Source organism: Corvus hawaiiensis, chromosome 15 (assembly GCF_020740725.1).
Source record: "Corvus hawaiiensis isolate bCorHaw1 chromosome 15, bCorHaw1.pri.cur, whole genome shotgun sequence".
NCBI classification, from domain to species: Eukaryota; Metazoa; Chordata; class Aves; order Passeriformes; family Corvidae; genus Corvus; species Corvus hawaiiensis.
In genome coordinates this window covers 16245090-16265022 of record NC_063227.1, presented here as the reverse complement: position 1 = coordinate 16265022, position 19933 = coordinate 16245090, and the positions used below count along the sequence as shown (strand labels likewise).

Sequence of the window (19933 nt, the reverse complement as noted above, 5' to 3'; positions counted from 1 at the left end):
AATGCACAGAGCTGTCAGTCTGTATTTATAGCTCACATTATCACACCATTTACTTTGTCAAATACAGATATCTCCTCTCTGTATTTACCAGCTGTCTTAATTTCTCAGGTAATCAAACAACATGCACACCGTATTTGAAGTGTTCGGTAAAATGAGCAGGGTGAGCACTGAAATATCAGCCTTAGCTTTTCAAGGCCCTTGGGGTCTCTATTTTTTTTTTTTTTTTTTTAAACTAGGGCAGCTTCAAGAGCCAAATGTGGAGGCAAAACCCAGAAATTACTCACTCCAGTACAACTGTAACAGCTACTCAAGGAGTATTTCATAGACACACGGATATGCTACTGCAGTGAAAGAGGTGGGGCACAATGAACTTGCCTCAATTCTGCATCAGGAGTCTAAGAAGAAATGAGCAAATTTCTAAGGCCCTTCAAATTATTTCAAAAAGTTTTCAAACACCAGGCTTTCCCCCTTGGAACACTAACAACCCTGTGGAAAATAATTGTAAGCATGATATTGATAGTGTGCCTAAATCTCACACAAACTAAGAAGGAAGCGAATTGTGAAATATTCTGAGTGTGCTCATGAGCAGAGGGGAATACAACCAAGCCATTGAATTTAGATAATATATCTGCTACTGGCTGTACAAACTAAAGAGGTCCTCCTTTATGAATCTTTTCCCTAAGACTGCTATCTGAAACTCTCAGAAAAACTTGATAAACACATACTGCCAATCCTTAGATGTCTCATTTAGATTTCTGCTTAATCCTTGATAGCAATGTATTTCCCAGTTTTAGTTGTTAAAATTTACAATTGACATTTCAGAAAATGTTTATTTTAAGATTTCATCAGGTCCTACCTATTTTTCTACAAAAGGCAAAGTTCCTTTGGTCAAAGAGTAATTTTATATGCAAGAAAGATGCTTTGTACTAGTAAGGCTCAGGCAAGCCAGAATACATACTACATTCTATCAATGAAGACAATCAGTCTTTTCTTGCAGACCAGCTAATGATTATCAGAAAGCATTGATAATTCATCCACTTTTCCAGAAAATAAATATTTTCTGCCATGTCTGTCTACTACCTTAGCCACAAAAAAAGCTGTAGCTAAGCAAGCTCATTGGCAACATGGCAGTACTTCCTCTTGATCATACTGAACTTGAGATCTAAGAAAAAAAAGCAAACTGTTCTATTTGAATCTAGCTCAGACCCATGCTAGCTAGCAGGCACCGTAGATCAATAGATCACAAACACACACTGTGGTTATTTGTAAATATAGGGAAAATGATACCTTTAGCACAATCTGCTCCATGAAATCCTGGAAAACAGTGGCAGACCCCTGATACACACTCGCCATTCCCATGGCAGTGACGTGGGCAGTCTTGCACTGAGTCTGAAATTAAAGCATCACAAGCACATTAACTGGTTGGTCCCTGTTAAGGCTACAGATTTTGGTTTAATTTTTCTCCATTTTAATTTGTCTTCAATACTTAGAAGAACAACCCCTAACAATATTAACAGCACAAGGCTCAGGTGAAGCAGAAGGCACCAGGTTTCATGGCAGCATGAGTAAGTGTAGAGATCTAGTGACATACTGAAGTCACATATTAAGTTCTGGGCACTATTAGATCCCAAAGTCGTCTGGTAGTGCTCAAATCCTCTGCTCCAAAAATAGGCAGAACCTCTTAAGACCTCTACAGCCATGTTTGAGTTTATATTATGTAGCAAACACAACATTTCATCAGGAAAATCAACACTTTTGCAATGAGACTTTGTTCTTGCACAACCACTCGGCCATGGGAAACTGATTATCCCAAGGACTGTGTCTTCTTTTCCTTCTACAGGCATCTAAAGCCTCATTAATTAAGCTGACAAAAATATCTGCTGAACATGACAAAGAGGAGCTCTTTTGCTCTGGCAAATTTACTTGAGCCTTGAAAAAATGAAATAAAAAGGTGCAAGTGACTGTGCAAGAGGATGAAGAAGAGTTCTGTAAAAAGAGGACAAAGTTTAATATTAGAGTTTGAGTGACTGACTGAAATGTTGATGACTTCAATAACATGAGGAGACACATCAGCCTGATAACATTTCAGCTGTACCAAAATACTTATTTTCCACAATTTCTGTTATCATTTGGATAAAACATACACTACTTTGCATAATAACAACCTAAAATAAAATTTCATTTTTGAAATTAATTCTTAAAATGGTTTTAATTTGAAAGCTGTTGGATTTCAGCAGAACATATTTTCAACACTGAATTATTGGAACAAAAATCTAATTGGAGTATTACTCCTCACTACCACTCCCTGTTGTTGTGGGACCTGTGGTTCCAAACTAAATGGTTCTGTCAGCCCCAGGCACCAAACCAAGCTGGTGTACAGCACAGAAAATAAAATCTGGATTTGGAACTCGCAGAACTACAGAGAGTATTTTTATTTGTCAAATTAAACTGCAAAGAAGAAAAGGATTCAAGTAGAACTTTAAATCTAATTTCACAGTTGCAGGACACCAAATAGAAAAAGTCTAAAGAAAATTTTCAAAGAGATGTCATTAGCTTTACCACTTGAAATGATTCATGCAAACAATGAAAAGAAAAATTGAAATGTAATGCTCAAAGATATCAATTCGTCTCATAAAGAAGCTTGTTTATAGATTTATTCATTATTTTGCTTCATGGCACACAAACGCATTTTCTGTGTATTCAAAACCATGGTAAATTTAGTATTGTCTGGGAGTTAACATAATTTCTGTTATTCTTCCTCCTCTTCCACACCAGAGAGACATTCGGCTGTCTCAGAGCCTTTCATTATGAGGCATCTGATACAAGGTGTGTGTAGAACCACCTCTGAACCAGATAAAACACTATACTTTTCTCCAGATTTCATTTCAATTACTATCATTGCACTATCAAGCAGCCTACCTGGCTATTAGACCTTTGATGCTCTTGAAAGCTATAGCCTTGACCAGGCAACTTTTTTAAGGGCAGCTTATAATATTCTAAGGTTTTCTAAGCACAACAGGGGCACAGCAAGATAGAAGCACAAATGTTCTTGGTTTTAGAGAAGTGGAAAAAGCCTTCTAGAGGGAAATATGCAAATACATATATATATATATATATACACATACATATATATATATATATATATATATATATTTCGACATTCATAGAAAAGTATTTCTTTTTCATCTTAATTCAGGTTACCAGAAACAATTATGTTTGTGCTTAACGACAGTATTGATTATCCACCTACACTCTCGCACCCTTTGGGACTTAAGCCAACAAACTGAATGTTATTCTAATGTAAAAGGAAAAAAAACCCCTAAGCTTCGTATTATTAATTAGGCAAGACTAGAAAATACCTCTGACTACTTTTCATCAAGTCTAAAAACTCACTCGTACTTTTTACAATTTCCCTTTCCCTAAACTAACAGCAATTACAAATTTATACAACACAGTGCCATTTAACACTTCACCAGCCAGGACAGAGTATCACATAGGACATCTCAGAATTTGTTATACCACTGTGAAAAGATGGTCAGCGAAGTTCATTAAGTGTTTCAAAGGTCAACAAATCCAATAAAACTTGGAGAATTTAGACTCAGTTTGATTTTCAACTGAATGTAATCCTATTCTAACAAAACTGCAGCTGGATGTTCTTCCACCACGTTGAGGAGATGACTCACTATAAGGTGAGTAGTAAGCTGTAAAACAACATACAGTTAATTAACTGACTCAATTAATCTCTAGGGTGGCTGCAAACAATAATCTCATTTGCAGGTATCAGTTTCTTGAGCTGTCTTTCCACCAAGATTAAACAGCTCTCCTGTTGGATGCTATTCCACCTGGGTGTAAAGAAGCTTCTTCAGAGAAGCAAATAAAAAGTATCAAAATGACAGAGATAAGGGAGAGGACTATTAGCTAGGGAATGCTTCAAACCACACCGAACTTATCTGAGCCTTGTTTTCCAAAACTGAACTTGAGATCTATGAGAATGCTAAAATACTAAGAAAAAAATGAATGAATTAAAGTCACCACACCCCATTACTGACTCTTTGCCAGAGTAGTGTTGAGAAAAAAAATGCACAGCATAACATAAGGACAAACAGGCCAAATACTGAGGACTGCAGGAAAATATTACAGCTTTCAGTAAGGGAAGATATAAACAGAGAGGAAAAATGCCCAGCTTGTGGAAATACCTACCCAAAATGACTGTACTGAAGGAGACCACTTCTTTGTCCTTGCCATCGTTGTAAAAGGCCAGGTGCCACAAGCCCACATCCAAGTACTGAACAAACACGGCCTCGTTCTGAACCAGGGTCTGGATGCTCCGGCGCTCCCGAGGCGCCTCCACCACGCTCCACTTCTCCTTCCCGTCCAAACGTTCCATGAAATCATACTGCAGGTGAAAAAAAACAAACAAGGGGAAAAAAAAAAAAAAGAGAACACAAACAAAACCCCAAACAAACAGACCTGAATACAGAATATTTCAGCTCAAAATATGACCCTCTATTTTCTCCTCTACCTTGTCATAAAATGGTATTTCTGGAAGAAATGTGAAACTAACATTTGCTAGTTGACCATGGAACATATAGAGATTCTGTGACTTTTATTCTTTCTTAAATAGTGACCTAGAATTATGCATCTTTCCTCTGCATAGATGATCATAAAATGTACAAATTGACAAGTTGTTTTTTGAGAAATAATTTGAAATCTACTATTTGACCCATTAATTTTAGGTTCCTACACAGCTTTCAGAGACCCAGGAGACCCAAACCCTTTTCTAAGCAATCACCTACAATAAATTCTTTTTGCAACAGGAATTGACATCTGAGATGTAACTCCAGACATATCATTGAATGGAAGCCCCCAGAATGTGAAACAGGAATAGCACAGACAGGAAATGCGTTCGTCTAATATAACTCATCACCAGATAAAAATACACTGCACAAGTTTTATGTCACAGAGTAAAAGTTGCTCACCTGAGGTTGTATGTGGAACAATCAGGGCAAGTGTGATACAAAACCCAGAGGGAGCATGGAAAGGAATAACACAAATAAGGGAATTGAACTTATACTAAGGAAAACTGAGAATTTCTGTTTGGATGGTTTCCAAGTAAGGTAGAACATTGCATTAATCTTTGGAAAAGGGATCAAAAAGAGCAAGTGATTATTTAGAGTATAAGAGCGATGGCACCATTAATGGCACGAAACTAAAAAAGAAAGAAAGAAGTCTAAGATGAATGTCAGATAAGCTTCTTATCTATTAAGCTCAGTAAATAGCCTCCCAATGGAGATGCCACAATTAAACAGGACTGGAAGAAATATTGGTTAGTCTACAACAGGGAATAACTCTGCATAACAAAGCAGCTGGACTAGCTGTCCTAATAGGTTTTTTTTCTGTGTTTAATGTCTGTGATTCTGGAGCTTTCAAGCTCAACTGAGTAGATCTCATAGTCCCTATCTAAGGGAAGCCTGTAAGAAACAACAAAAACAATACATCTAATCTTTTGATAGCTGTATAACAAGTCCCCTATGAAAACACATCTTGTTTTAGACACATTTATCTGTGTAGGAGTAGATAGAGATAGATAGACATGTCTAAAGAAAGACGTATGTGTTCAATAAAATGCAGTAATAGTACGTGCTCGCTTGCCAGTAGCTTCATTACATTTCCCTCCATTATCTCTAACACTTACAGGCTGTGCTGCAACAGCTATGAGAAAACATCCACCTTCCCTTGCTTTCAGTTTCAACAGAAAACTGTAATCTTGCCTCCTAAATAGAATAAACACCCAGAGAGGGCTGCCTTGCACACTGTATTCCACTCATTAACTGTGAGTCCTAGCAAATTATTCATGATATGCAGTTAAATAATGAAGCTTTTTCCTTCTAGTGGAAGAGACAGACAAATTTAACACTCTAGTGGCATCACGGCTATCTAAAACTGGGGTATAAAACCTCACCTTTCTAGCTGAAAACTTCTTACCTACCAGCAATATAGAGCCCTGGTATGCTCAGCCTTACAACAAAGAGAAGTGTCTGGAAGAACTATTGCCTTCCTGGTAAACATGTGGAACTGACACTGACCTACAGCCACAAAGGAAACCCATGGCAGGGAGGAATTTGAGCCCAAATCTACTAATGCTGAGAGCCATCATCACAGTGTGTGCATTATCCATTCTATTATCCTATGCTTTCAAACGAGGGACAAAGCAAGAGAAGTGGAATAAAAAGTTTCACTCGCTATCAGATTGCCATCAACTTGAGCCAGTTTCCACATATGATGTTTATGGGGAAAGGTAAATTAGATAAATTAGTAAAATTCAGGCAAACCATGCTGGAGATGTAGAGAATTCTGGCATGCCAGTAACTTTCAGCATATCTGAGGTACCAAACACACATATATCTATCTCTGAAATCAATGACATTTGGAAAGATTGCTAAAGCCCACTGTCTAACAGTCAGAGGTTAAGGACAGACTCATCACCTCCTTGGGAAATGTTATTACTTGGGCAACATCTAGGGAAAAAGAAATTGTGCTCTTCAGAACGATTGTTCACAAAGGGTCAACTAAGGAAGTAGCAATAAAAGCTGACATTTCTCACTGGCAACATGCTGTTCGTCTCTGCTTGTGCTGGCAGGTTCCTCTGCCTCCCTCTGTTTGATGCTGATTCTACCTCATATAGTAGAGAAGGCTCAGCAGTTGGCCAGATCGAAGGGGAAGAGTTTTCAGCCTGAAACTGCTTGAAGTAGTTTCAGCTGCACAATCTCTCTTCACGACGATGGGGTGTGACCTAGCGAGAGCAGGTCCCTTGGCACAACAATTTTAACTTTGGTACAGTTAAGACCGGTATTGCCCCTCTTTAATCAAACTATGACAAATAATTTAATGCTCAGGCAAAAGCAAAATGACTGAACCTGGATAACTCAGTGAATGCTGAAGTACCGGTGCAAAGAGATACAGAAAACAATACATTTTTATCCCTCTTTGGATTTCTCAGGACTGAGGGGAAAAAAAGAAGGAAGTTAATGTATCTGCTGGTGGTTCCCTGGGTGTATTAGTCTTAATATGTGACTAAGGACTAGGTATATGTGCCCCAAAATCAAAAATATCTGACTGAAGGGTCACCAAGATGACACTGTGAATTCATAAGCAGATAAGATTTCTTCACATGCTTGGCTGAATAATCATTTTGCTTTTCACAGCCCTGTTGGTTTTCTGATTTACCACCCATGCATGATTAATTAATTTTACATAATGTTGTGCTGAAGATATCACTCTTGCTTTAAAGCTACTTATTGGCATATATGAATAGATTAGAGGACCCATCTAGGAAAAGGAGGAAAGTAATTTCATGATCATTAAAAAGCAACTGTGGAATTCTTAATCTAACACACACACAACTGCTAAGGAAGAGGCCACTAAATCACATGAATTAGGGAACAGACATGTCAAACCAAACTAAGTCTCTGAAGTAATTTGGAAGTTTCACTGAGTTTTGGCTTTTTTCTTTTTTTATGATCCTTTCTATTTCACAGCTTCATACCAAAAGTCACATAAAAATGGCTAAAACTGCTCAGGAACAACATGCAGCAGAAATCCCAAATGACTACATCATCAGAGTTCAATTTTGCAGCAGGGAGTACTTGCTATGATTAAAGCTCAATATAAGCAAGTGACTTGCCAGCCTACATCGCTGAACAAATTCCAAATTCACTCTCTTGGTGAGCTTGTTTATTTTTACTACCCAGCATACTGAAATCCTACTGCTTACTTTTATTTACAAACCTAAAATCTCATGCTAAGTTCTTTCTGGGCAATTTATTTTTATAATTTCTCCATTCAGTGCTTTCTACCCTCTGATGCATTTTATTCATAGGCTAATAAGGACTTTCTTTTTCCAGTAACCGTGAGGAGTTAGCAAAACAGTTTGGGAACTTTACACCTACGGTTGTGACTCCAGCACTGCACAAGCCCATTCATCCAGTACAGACCCACTGAGCCCAGTCACACACAGAGGAAGGGAACCCCTTGTGCCCACTGCGATGCAGAGAGAGCTCACAGGGCTCAGGACCAGAAATGCAGAGAGCCAGCATAATCTTCAGGGATTTTCTTAGATTTGAAACAATTTGCATGCCTCCACAAAATGCCTAAGAGTTTTTGAGATTAGGAATTGAAAAGAAAGATCTCCTAGAGCTCTTGTCTCAATAAGGGATGCATATTCAACAGGAGAGAGGGAGCACGCTTGGCATTGTGGCGAGCATTCGCCTTTATGCCAAAGCCCTGTAGGATCTAAGCAGCCGGGAAAACATATGGCAGGGAAATTTGTTTGCAAAGTGCTCTAAAATTAGTTCTTCATAAAATCCAGTTGGTAATTATTCATTAAAATACAGCCACAAAACATCTGACACCCACGATGGCAGCCAACCGGTTTGTTCCCACATTTGGATGTGTCATAAGCCAGCCAGCTCAGGCCAGCACCCAGCACTCACAGCCCGGGGGCCATCAGGTAACTCTGAGGTGCTCAGAGCACCCAGAAGTGTTTGAGCACCTGCTGAAAACCAAAGGAACACTGACGCTCCCCTGCTCTCCAAGTTTTTTTTCAAATAAAGCCATTTACAGTTCTGAATGAAAAGAGTTTTCATTTTGACGTGAAAAATTTATAAGTATAAAACACTCTGCTGGAAATGAAAACAATACAGCTCCATGCACTGCCTTCTCCAGACATTCCAGTGAAGTTCCTATCGGGTTACCTCATTTCATGCATCATTTGCAACCTGCTACCAGCATGTAGCAACATCATAATTGCTGTAAGCTCTGCAGAGTCGTGTCGTGCATTATTTGACATTTACAGTTTGTTTTCTATACATTATCAATTCTATTTATATGACTCTCTTCTACTAAATTCCTATTGATCATTCAAGCCTGCGATGTGCATCTTGTTTTTTCTGCATAGCACAACACAGGTTGGAAGGATTTTGCTCAGAAGCTCTGCATTCCTGTTTGTAGTCTGCATACCACTCAAAACTGCGTATTTGCCTCTCCTCTAGAGCTCCACTCCCCATGCACACGGCACACAGGCTGCATCCAGACAAGTTTACAGCTACATCAGTTTGACTGACTAAACCAGGCATTTGGAATATTTGCTAAACAGTAATACTGAGAAGGTTAAATCTCAGCAGGGCTCTCAGACAGGAACTGCATCTTGTTGTCTCAGGTTAATCATGTACCTAATTTGCTGATTATTGACTTGTTCCCACAAAGGATTTTACTCGGCTTGACATATGAGCACTGATCAGTGATGAACTGTCAAGCTGTTCACTGCTTTAGAGCTCATGTCCCTAACCTACAGAAACAAGGATTTTAAATTTCAATTTTAAAATATGGTCTGGTGTCAACCTCAGACTATTTTCATTCACACAAAAGTATTGTGCTCCTTTCTGTCAGAACAAGGCTTCTTTTCACTAACTCAGGTCTGTAACAGCTTGCCTCTCTCATTCTAAAATCATTTCTCTTGGTAGCAGCTTGACTGAATTTTGATTGCTGGGCAAAAATGCCAAGGAATCTCCTGCTGTATCACCCTATTAACAAGCACCAGGACCCTGCTGAATGTGGGAAAGTTTATGCTGGTTTATACTGCAGATTCAGACCAGATGTATACCAGTTTATATACAGTGGATTTCATTAACCCCACTTATGAAGAGGTTTAGAACTGCTTCCTTTGAAGACTGGAAAACAGGTCCTCTGAGGAGGAATTCAGCTCAAGAGGAAACACAGATGATATTTCTCATTATTTAATTTAACAGAAAGGTCACAAAATTTATATTCTATCCATGTGAGGTGGAATGAAAGAAAAAAAACTTTGCCTGATCATAGCCTTCTCAGATGAGAACATCATAATGAAACCTAGAACAAATACATCTGATCATACTGCAATATAAAGTTCACCTTGAACTAAAAAAAAATATTTTGTGCTACCAGCTACTCCCAACTGGATTTCTTGTAAAAGATACAGGCATACCTCCATCATGTCTTAGTCAAAAAATTAAAATTAACCTGTATTCATAGCAAACTTTGACGATTGCTTTGGAGCTTTGGTTGCCCTAAGTAATTTTCATTTCATGATTTATACTTCTGTTTGTTTTCCTCAACTAAATTGCCATTTTATTAATGATGGAATAGGGAAAGTGAGCACCAGAATTCTGAATTAAATGAGACATGCGCAATGAATGATGCCATTACCTCACTGGAACAGCTGAAGATCCACAGACATAATTTCACCCTCAAGACAACATATTGAATGAAGCATTACAGCCAAAATCGAAACACTCTTGAGAAAGGCTCCCACCCTGGAACATATTCTCTGTAGATACATTTTTTGTGTTGCCTGGATGGCTGGAAATGACTGAAAATCAGTCAACACCCTTCTGCAATTTCCCAATTTTTTTAGTTTTTGTATCAGATTTCAGACACATGCTAACGTGTAGTTCACGGAAAACTGACCACATGTCCTCCCCTCCTTGGGCTCTGCACTGCTGCTCCTGATTTCTTACCACTCAAACACATCCATTCAGTAACTCACAGAACATTTTAGAACAGCTTACTACAGTACGGTGATGGATTTTGCACAGCCAAAGCTCCTTCTTCATAAATTCTTAGAAGCAGAGTAATAAACCCATGTAAACCTCCTCACTCCTTTACTCCTAACTCTGATCAAAGATTTTGGTCCTCAGCTCATCATTTTTGTCTCATGGATAACTGGATAGTTTTGTCCCAATTCGTGCCACGATTCTATCAGAGATTTAAAACCTTGTTTGAATGGCAAGGACATAATTACTTCTTTTATAAATGTATTGCTGAAGTATGTAACAACCTAAAAATGTTAATACCAAGGTGTTCAGTCAAGTATCACAAATGAAGGAATCCACAGGGATCCCTAAACTTGAATTCTGTAAACTCTAACATAAACCCAACAAAGATGCTCCAGACTTTTGCATTCTGACATTCAAAGCCAACAAACACACTAGTAAAATACCTGGGCATGTGATGGTGGGAGTCCTCTTCTTATATAAACACCAAAAAGAGCATCCTTTCCTAAGGATATGTTGAACTTCAGGAACTGTGGCTGGCTGATATGGATCTGAGACCTCCAAAAAACTCCGGGGGGCACCTCCTGGGTGACCCTGTGGCCAACTTCAGTTTCTCCGCTATCTATGCTGCTATTCCTAGTGACCCATGGTCCTATAAAACAAAAGCAAAAATAAATCCAATGAGATAACTGGTTTTAATACAGGTAGTTTTATTCATTCAAGATGAACATCTGTGGCAGTGACACCTCTTAAATTGAGCTGTAACTTTCTTATCCAGATGCAATCTGCCCGCTGTTTCAATAAGTATGTAAGAATTTGGCGCTGATATTAAAAGTGAAAACTCTGCCACCCTTTTTTTTCTGTGGAGCATCAGCAATCTTCTCATTCGTCAAACCCTTTATTTTGTGATTGCTCCTCACTGATCAAATAGCAACAGTAGAGAGTCAATTAAGCACATGTGAATCTCCCTGTGCTCTTTTCAGTTGCATCTTGTACACAACCAGGCTATAAAAAAATTGCCAGAAAGGTCAACTGAAGGGTAACTTCAATCTAAATTAACTGATTGAAAATTTTTATTACTACTGTTTTCTTCACTAAAGTAGTCCAACAGACTTTAGGTTACAGACAAGAGAGTTGGCAGAAGAAATGAAATGCACACAGAAGGGTTTAGAGGACAATTTCTGTACTCTAACATGCATCCTCTCCTTTAAACAAAGTTAGCACAACTCAATGCGGTGCCTTTTAAGTTCTCTCTGCCTGAAGCAGGGTCTATCTTCAAGTCTTTTTCCCTCGTGCTGTGGTTAGTTAAAAACCATCATTGGTTTTCCAGCATGCATTATTGAAGACAAGACACAAGACCTTTCTGGTTGAGTGCTCTGGCTTCCAGCCCATGAAATAGTCAGCTTTTAAAACATGGCGCAAATCCCTTCTCTTCTCAGCTGAACAGGTTCTGAGGCTACACATATTTTAAACATGGAGTGCAGAACACAGAGTTAGCAGTGCTTTTAAGCTACAATATGTGGCAACGTTTGATTTTGTGTTCGGTATTCCCAAACAACATGGGGAGAAATCCACTTAAAAATTCTTACAACAGACACCATAATAACCAGAAAACCACTGAAAATATCTGTTAACAGTCACAGAAATTTAAAGGTATCACTAATACCACTATTAACACACACTGGATGGTAGTGATAACTCTGCTACAACCTGATAGCATTTGTAGAAAGCTCAGTGTTTACTTCACGCTTTTTTTTTTTGCCATGGTGTAATGCTATTTTCAATAAATGGCAAGTTACTTTTGAAATATACTCCAGCACTGTATGAATGTAATGGGATGGCACAGAATAACATATAATTCCAGCAGGTAAGTACATAACAGCTTTTCTGTCTTGACTGTCTTTAATTGAGAGAGCTGCAAAAGCACGGTTTCAATTATAGATTCTAAATTATCTGTTAGCAGCACTTACACTTGTACATAATGAAACAGATACCATGTTGGCAGTGTTTTGAAATGGTAAAAGAATGCTCTGAATACCAACTGCTACATAGTTTTTGGCAACTTGTTTGTTTTTTCATTTTCTGTGTTAATGGGTCTACAATAACATCACAGCACTAACAAAGAAAGAGAAAGCAGAAGAAGCTGCAACCACAGGCTGCAAAGAAAGGAAAAATGGCTGAGAGTGTCAAGCAAAGTGCCCTTAGAGCCACCAGGAGCACAGAGAGCAACCAGATCCAAACATGTCTTGCTTCATGGAAACGACAGGATTTCATTTCTAATGGATTATGCAACAGAGGGTATCTCAAGGTTCCTATCTCAATGAAGGCAGGCACCATCTCACTGGAATTTAAATTAGGCCTTAGTGGGTAAGGCTACATGGAGAGGAAAACCAGGGACAGAGAACACACAAAAAATCACCTGTTCCATGTTATACTGGAATTACTGGCAGAGCTGGGGAGTCAGCATAAGACTGCAGGCTCCTTCACCTCCTTTGAGAACATTATATTTACTTCACAGTTCCAAGATATGGTAATAAATGATGAATATTTTTTCAATATTCTTAAAAAGTGTGCTGTAAATAATTTCTTTGGAAGCAGACTGTGCATTCTTTAATGAACATCAACTGTATCTAATCTGAAAAAGGCTCCTTGACACACTCTAAAGAACCTTGTTTTTCAGCAGCAATATATCCATAGCCAACCAGTCAAAGAAAAAGCTATTTCCAGGAATTATTATTATCCAGTGCAGCAAATGTACTGAGCATGTGAATGGTAAGGCCACAGTAGTCTCTGTTGGCAGTTATAGTTCCATTGGCTATTAAAGCAACTCCAAACTGTCAGTGACTTTTACTAATTATGTTGCTTCTAAATCTGTTGAGTATATATTCTCTAAAACTATAACTTTGTAAGTAAATTTGATTCTAATGGAGGATCAAGGTTAATATTTCTGGATAAATTTAGCCTCAGCCTCCTTTGGATATCCAAAATTCTGCTTTGTATTTTTATCTGGGAAAGGACTCAAGAATCCTCAAATACCTCAATTAAGCTAAAATGATAAAATTTCAGTGATCAGGAGAACCAGAGCTACATTCCTACTACTTCAGCATGCAAAGATAAAAAATATATTGGATGTCAGACTTTCCCCGAAACAATTACTAGAAGATGACCATTCCTTTGTATTTCTCATCAAAATTTTGAAGTAACGATGTTGAAAATTGGTGAAAACTGCAGATAAGACAATTGAATTTGTAGGCATCAGTGAGCCTAGAGACATGATTCAGGTTTCTAATACTGAAAGATTCAGTTCAGTTTGGTATTATCTTTGGAAGCATCTCCCCACAGATGCTCTCTTATTTTTCTCTACAACACAAATGACCTGGTTTCTAGTTCTCCAAACCACTCCTTCTGGAACATCTTAGGAAAATCTCCCCAGGAAGGGAATTGTGACGGGTTCAACACAGCAGAGGATTTTAAGAGCAGGTTAGATGATCAGCTCTCATAAGTGATCGAGATATATTTAACCTGCAGCAAAGAATGGGGCAGATGGGTGACTCTTTTCGGTCTGCATTTCTGTAGCACAGCACACTCTATACCCAGCCTGTGCCACATCTGCCAGGAACAGCTGCTGCCTCACCTCTGGCATGCTGAAAGGATCCTTTCCTTTTGCTTTTAAGAATCTAATTCATGACATCCTGTTTTTACGGAGCTACATTACAATGCTGAAATAACAAAATTTAGAAGTGCTCGAAGTTGTACTAAAATCTAGGTTTCATATTTATAGCAAATTTAGCTAACAACTTATAAAGTTTTAAGTCCAGCACAATATTAATAAACTCTAAGGATTATGCATTATTGAATCACAAATTCCTGCTGAGTTACCCTTGTTGGTATGAGACACAAAACTAGTGACAGCATCTTTGTTCTACTCCTTGCTCTGACACTGCCAGTGCACCTGGGTCGGTCATGATCTTGCTGCTCTCAGATGCCTACTTGTGAAACAGAATTCTTAATAATGACAGAATTCTTAACAATTCTCACTTTGAAGATGAGGAAGGCAGAGCAGTAAATAAAAATATTACAGGAGGTATCTCAGCACTGGCCTCTTCATGTTCCTTCCTCCCCAGGATATAAATACAGAGAGAAAGTGCAAAGCAGATATGACCACTGAATCTCTTTTCTTAGTTAATAGGCTTAAGTTTATTTTTTTTAACCTGAAAAGCAGACCATCATCCTAGCTTTGGTATTTGCAATGCCTTTTTCTGCACTAACAGCTTCACTGGCAAACCCTGTCACTAGAGACTCAAACTTTTTTATAGCTCCCTTCAGTCCTCACCTCCTAATGCAGAGAATGTATCTTGCCACCTGACTCACTCCCCTTCAAGTATTTTTAGAAGCTCTTCCATGTGATGGACCACGGCAGATCACATTCAAAGAGCATCAACTGCGTTTAAGTGAAGTTACAGATGTGACAAACTGACAAATCTGTGAAGAAAGACTAACCCAAACTACTCATACTGCTGTGAACAAATGAATCCCAAGATCATTCTCTCTGTTGTGGGTGACTGTTGTAAAGTTCCATGTTTATCTCATAACCCCATAGATACTCGATTTTTTCCCCCTGTCATTTTCTCTCTATAAACATCTACAAAAGAGTTTTAAAAGCACACTTCTTCATCTTACCCAAGGGAGCCATTTCAATCACTCAGTCAAACATATATTCATCAACTAAATAACACTTATTCATTTAAACTGCTGTTTTATTTACCCAGCTGAATTACTATTTTGGCATATACATTTGAAAAGACTGTTTTAGCATTCAAGTGTATTTGCCTTTGAAGCTATCAGACAGGCAATCCATGACAACAGCAGTGCAAGCTCCCCCTGCTAAGTTGTCAGCAGGTCTCATCTGTGAGCTGGAGGTCAGATTCAAGGTGGCAGCGGATGGGACATGCCCAGTCAGCCTTTAATTTAACTGATGTCAAGCAGTGTCAGGTATGGAGGCAGAACTGTATTTACACTGAAACCAGATATACTTGATTATTTATAACTACAGTATCCTACACTGTAGCTAAAATTAAAAATAAAAATGAAATCTGGCTACCAGCAGTGTCACACTACAGACATCACATTTAAACAGCAATTAACTCCAGTGCTGTGACTGTGTGCCTCTATCACGGGGATGACTGCAAATTGCATCTTGATGGCACTCTTGATAACATCTAGCAGAAAAACCATTCCAGTGGATCATAAATGAACTACCAAAATAATGTGGACAACCTCAAATTAAATACGAGGAAGAAATATCACCCCTAATATAACCTAATAAAACCCCTAATATGTAAGGAGTTGGTTAAATTCTCTTTACCTTCTTTTCCTGTAATTCTATATTTCGTATAAATCACTGCTACAGACATAGCTTACTTTATCTTTTTATCTAGCTTATTTTTCTGTTTTTCTTTTTATATAGCCAGGGATTTTCACAGATGACTTGGAATTCTGAAGAAATTTATGGTACAGCTGTGTAAAGGAAACCATTCAATATAAAAAGAGACTCCACTGACTTTTTGCCAAAAAAGACTGTGTGAGAATTACTATGGATCTCCATGATAATTTAACTTTTTTCCTTAGGTAAATTTGCTACTTATATGACCTGACATGTCTTATTGTTCCAGAAAGGCAAATAAAATAAAGTAGAAAATGTCTTTTCTGTACAAATGTCTTCAGTGGAAAAATCAGTGCTATGCACTGTTACCACACTGACAGCTCCCCATATGAACTTACACTTCAAATTATCTACTATCACCTAAGTGCCCTAGGACTCAAGTGAGAACAGATTATTTCTGGAATGTGTACAATAGATTGACTGCTACTGCAAAACGAACTCCCTCACCTACAGTGAACTAAAAAGCCAGGCAATGAGAATTTGTCTGGAGGAACTGCTGAGGCACATCTTGAACTTCAGTTCTGCTGAAGATGCTGGGGTACCAATGAGCTGTTTTGTGAAGGAAGGAGGAAGGAAACTGCTGAGTGTATGAGCTTTCAGAAGTCCAGGAAAACAGCTTCTGGTACAAAAACAAAATCTCAGGTTGTCTGGTCATCATCCTAATTTTCTGTTGTGGCAAGAGGAAAGAAATTGTCAAAGAGAGTGTATGCAGAAGACACTGGCTCAGCTGCAGCCAATCAATGTGGCAGTGAAATTAAACACCTTGCTTTTAGTAAAATATGACACACCTGATACACCTAAAAATTTAGGCACATCTTGACAATTATGTGAGCATGACTTCACAAGAGTCATCGCTTTCAGAATCAGAAGCAAATTATAACTGAAGTAAAATTAAGATCTGTTGGTTCACTGCATTTCACAAAGAGCAAATAAATACTATTATGAATTTCTAAATCAGGATAACAGTCACCTCTGATGGTATTTACCAAACTTCATCACCTAACTTTGAACAGAGCAACTCATGCTATCACCATTAACACAACCACAAATCTAAAACTCCTGTTGAATTTAGCCAAATCCTTTGCTTTTCTAAGCCAGCCCCTGAGTCTGGTGTATATTCAGAAGACCACATCTGCAAGCCTTCATAGCCTCCATCTTAACACTTCTGCTAGCTAATGTGTTAATTAAGATCTACATTACATTAGTCACATAACTACTCAATAAGATTAATCCACCTGGAAAATGATGGCTTGTCTTGATTAAACTGAATGAAGGAAACAGAAGTGACATTTAAAATACATTGAGTGTTATTACATTTTGATCGTCTGTTTCAAAGCGTCTGAAAGGAAATAGTAGAAACCAAAAGATTCATGTTGTTTACACTGTTAATGAGGGATGAGTTTATCTTTTACAAAACGACAAAGAGCTCCCTGCAGCTGTTGCCGAGTCCTTACACTGTGGGCTGGGTCGGTTTCAGCAGGAGCACAGCTGGGGGTGGCACCGGTGCCTCAGGCAGTCAGTCAGGAGCTGCTCTCTTTGCATCTGAACCCCAACTCATCCCTCTGTAAGGGTGGCACATCCTCCCATTTCAGAATTTTCTTACTCCTTTAGCATTGCCTGTCTGCTCCATTGCTAATAAAATATCTTAACTATTACAAAATAATTTGTGTGCAAACCAGAATGTGACTCGCAGCTGCAGCATCTGGCAGAGCTCTCAACATCATTTGGAGAGAGCTGAAGACAACCTGTACAAATTCACAATGACTGCTGAGCTCAGCTCTCCACATCTATCCAAGGAAAATTTCTGCTACATCAGTACAAATCTGGTTTTCCTCTCTCTCATCTCAAGCGAGATGGTGCCAAATTTAACAACTAATTAAACTTTCTTCGTTTCATTATTGCCATTATATTTGCAATTCTGAATTTGATATCTGGAAACAAGTATTTTTTCATGACACTTCAGTACTTTCATATTTAATAACTGTAATATTTTTGAAAAAGTCTTTCTGAAATCCACATACACTGTGACAGACTTTGAGAAATATCTCAAACTGAGCACAAACTTGGATCAAGTTTACTTCGTCCAAAGAGAAGCAAACCCTGGATTATGTGAGTATCAAAACACAAATTCATATCAACTTTTTCCTAAGAGTCAGAATATTTATTGTACCTAAAGTGATCTTTCAGGTCCACAACTGTCCACAATTACTTTTGGTCTCTTTTAAAAGGGGGATTTCTAGAATCAGAGATCACAATCTTTTACTGTGTTTTTCAGCTTTCTAGAACATTCCAACAGCAAACAATCAAGATAAGAAATACCAAGTCAATTTTGAATGACGAGAAAATTTGCTAAATTTGTGGGCACATCAAAGACAATATGTCCTAAGCAAAAAAGTTGACACCAAAGCATTCTTTATATGGATTTTCAGCTGGGGTTAGTTTGGATATTTTCACATAAATTGTAGGTTATCTTAGGTCTCCTCTGAAATGATTAAAGTTGAATTTATGGTATATTCTGTCAATTAAAAAGGAAACAGCACATAGTCACAGATTTTATGGAAATGTGTGTCTAGCCTACCACATAATTGTAAATGTAGAAAACTTCTGGCATAGACTAACAGAATTTAGGCACAGATAAATCCCATAAGGTCACCTGTTTCACTTCTTTGTGAAGAAGCAATTATTTCCAAACATGCCTCTTTTTTTCCCCACTTTTCCCCTTAATTTAGATTTATTACACCAAAATTCTAACATTATCCTTACGCAACGTAAGAGATACGTGAGAGATAAATGGGTTTCACTCTCAGAAAGCTTTTTAAATGTCATTAAAATCTATCTCATCCTGCAGAAATTCCAAGGCAGAATCAATTTTTGGGGTTTTATGCACCTTCAAGGGATACTGCCTTACGATTTGTATTAAGAAAGGAATTTTTGTCTCCTAATTTAAATCCCTAGGTCAACACAACTTTCACAGCATGGTGGACTTCACTTGCAGTTTTACAGCAGCACTGAGGATTTTTCTGCCCGCTGCACTTGCCTCCTCCTTTCAGACATACCCAGTATTAGTGAGATGTAGTGTGTAATTACAAAAAAACCTGAAACTGTGTTATCTTAATAGTGAATTTTGTTTTCATTCAGATAGGAAAATGCAGTAATAAAGTAATTTACATTCCTCTTAAACTGCAGTTTTATTATTTCACACCAGAATTTAGTCTCTTAATAAGGAACAGGCAGATCAAATTGAATACCTGCTTTCCCCCCTCCCCCCTCCCTTCAAATTGCTCTACTTTAAAATGCTTTGCTTGCTGAGTAGGCACAGCTTGTGTTTAAGTGTCCCTTCTCAGACTAGGGGTTAAAGGTTTCTTTGGGAGACCCATGTTTTGAAAAGAATGGCTTCATCCTGAGTTGTGTCAATTATAGAAAGGTCACTCTCCACAGCCAGAGCCCTGAAATGGTTGTTGTGTTAAAAGCTGTCAGAGGCTTTCCTAAAAACTGCTGGGATAGCAATATTAGCTTGGACATAATAAAAAGAAAGGTGAGGTAGAAAAACTTTTCACCCTTCCCTGCTCTAAGAATTTGTCTTTTCAATATTCCTTGTGTTCATCCAAACCTGTCATTCATTTTATTCCACTGTGGAAGATTACTTGCCTAAATACTGTTCTTCCTCCTTCCCCCACGTTATCAGCATTTCAGCAACCTTCTACAAAATGCCAGAAGAACAAGTAAACTTTTCCAGCACACTCTGAGGAAAGCTAACTGCAGCAATTTGAGACACAACCAGCAGTTCTGTCTCCTTGTCTCCTCTACAGGAGGTTACCACTCCCTAAACAGCATCTCAGCCTCTTCAAATGTGCAAAGCTAATTAGAGTGGGGCTGGCATAAACTGCCAGAATTCGCACTG

General features: G+C 38.2%; 1 protein-coding gene across 5 annotated transcripts in view; it reads right to left on the bottom strand.

The window, feature by feature from the left end:
- TENM2 (teneurin transmembrane protein 2) overlaps positions 1-19933 on the bottom strand; it is a 740257-nt gene that overhangs the window by 100970 nt on the left and 619354 nt on the right. For all 5 annotated transcript variants that reach the window (XM_048319587.1, XM_048319586.1, XM_048319590.1 and 2 more), the window contains 3 exons: positions 11036-11241; positions 4201-4396; positions 1288-1389 (listed from right to left, as the gene is read on the bottom strand). In XM_048319587.1, coding sequence (XP_048175544.1) covers positions 1288-1389; positions 4201-4396; positions 11036-11241 — 504 coding nt within the window. The remainder of the gene's footprint in view (positions 1-1287; positions 1390-4200; positions 4397-11035; positions 11242-19933) is intronic.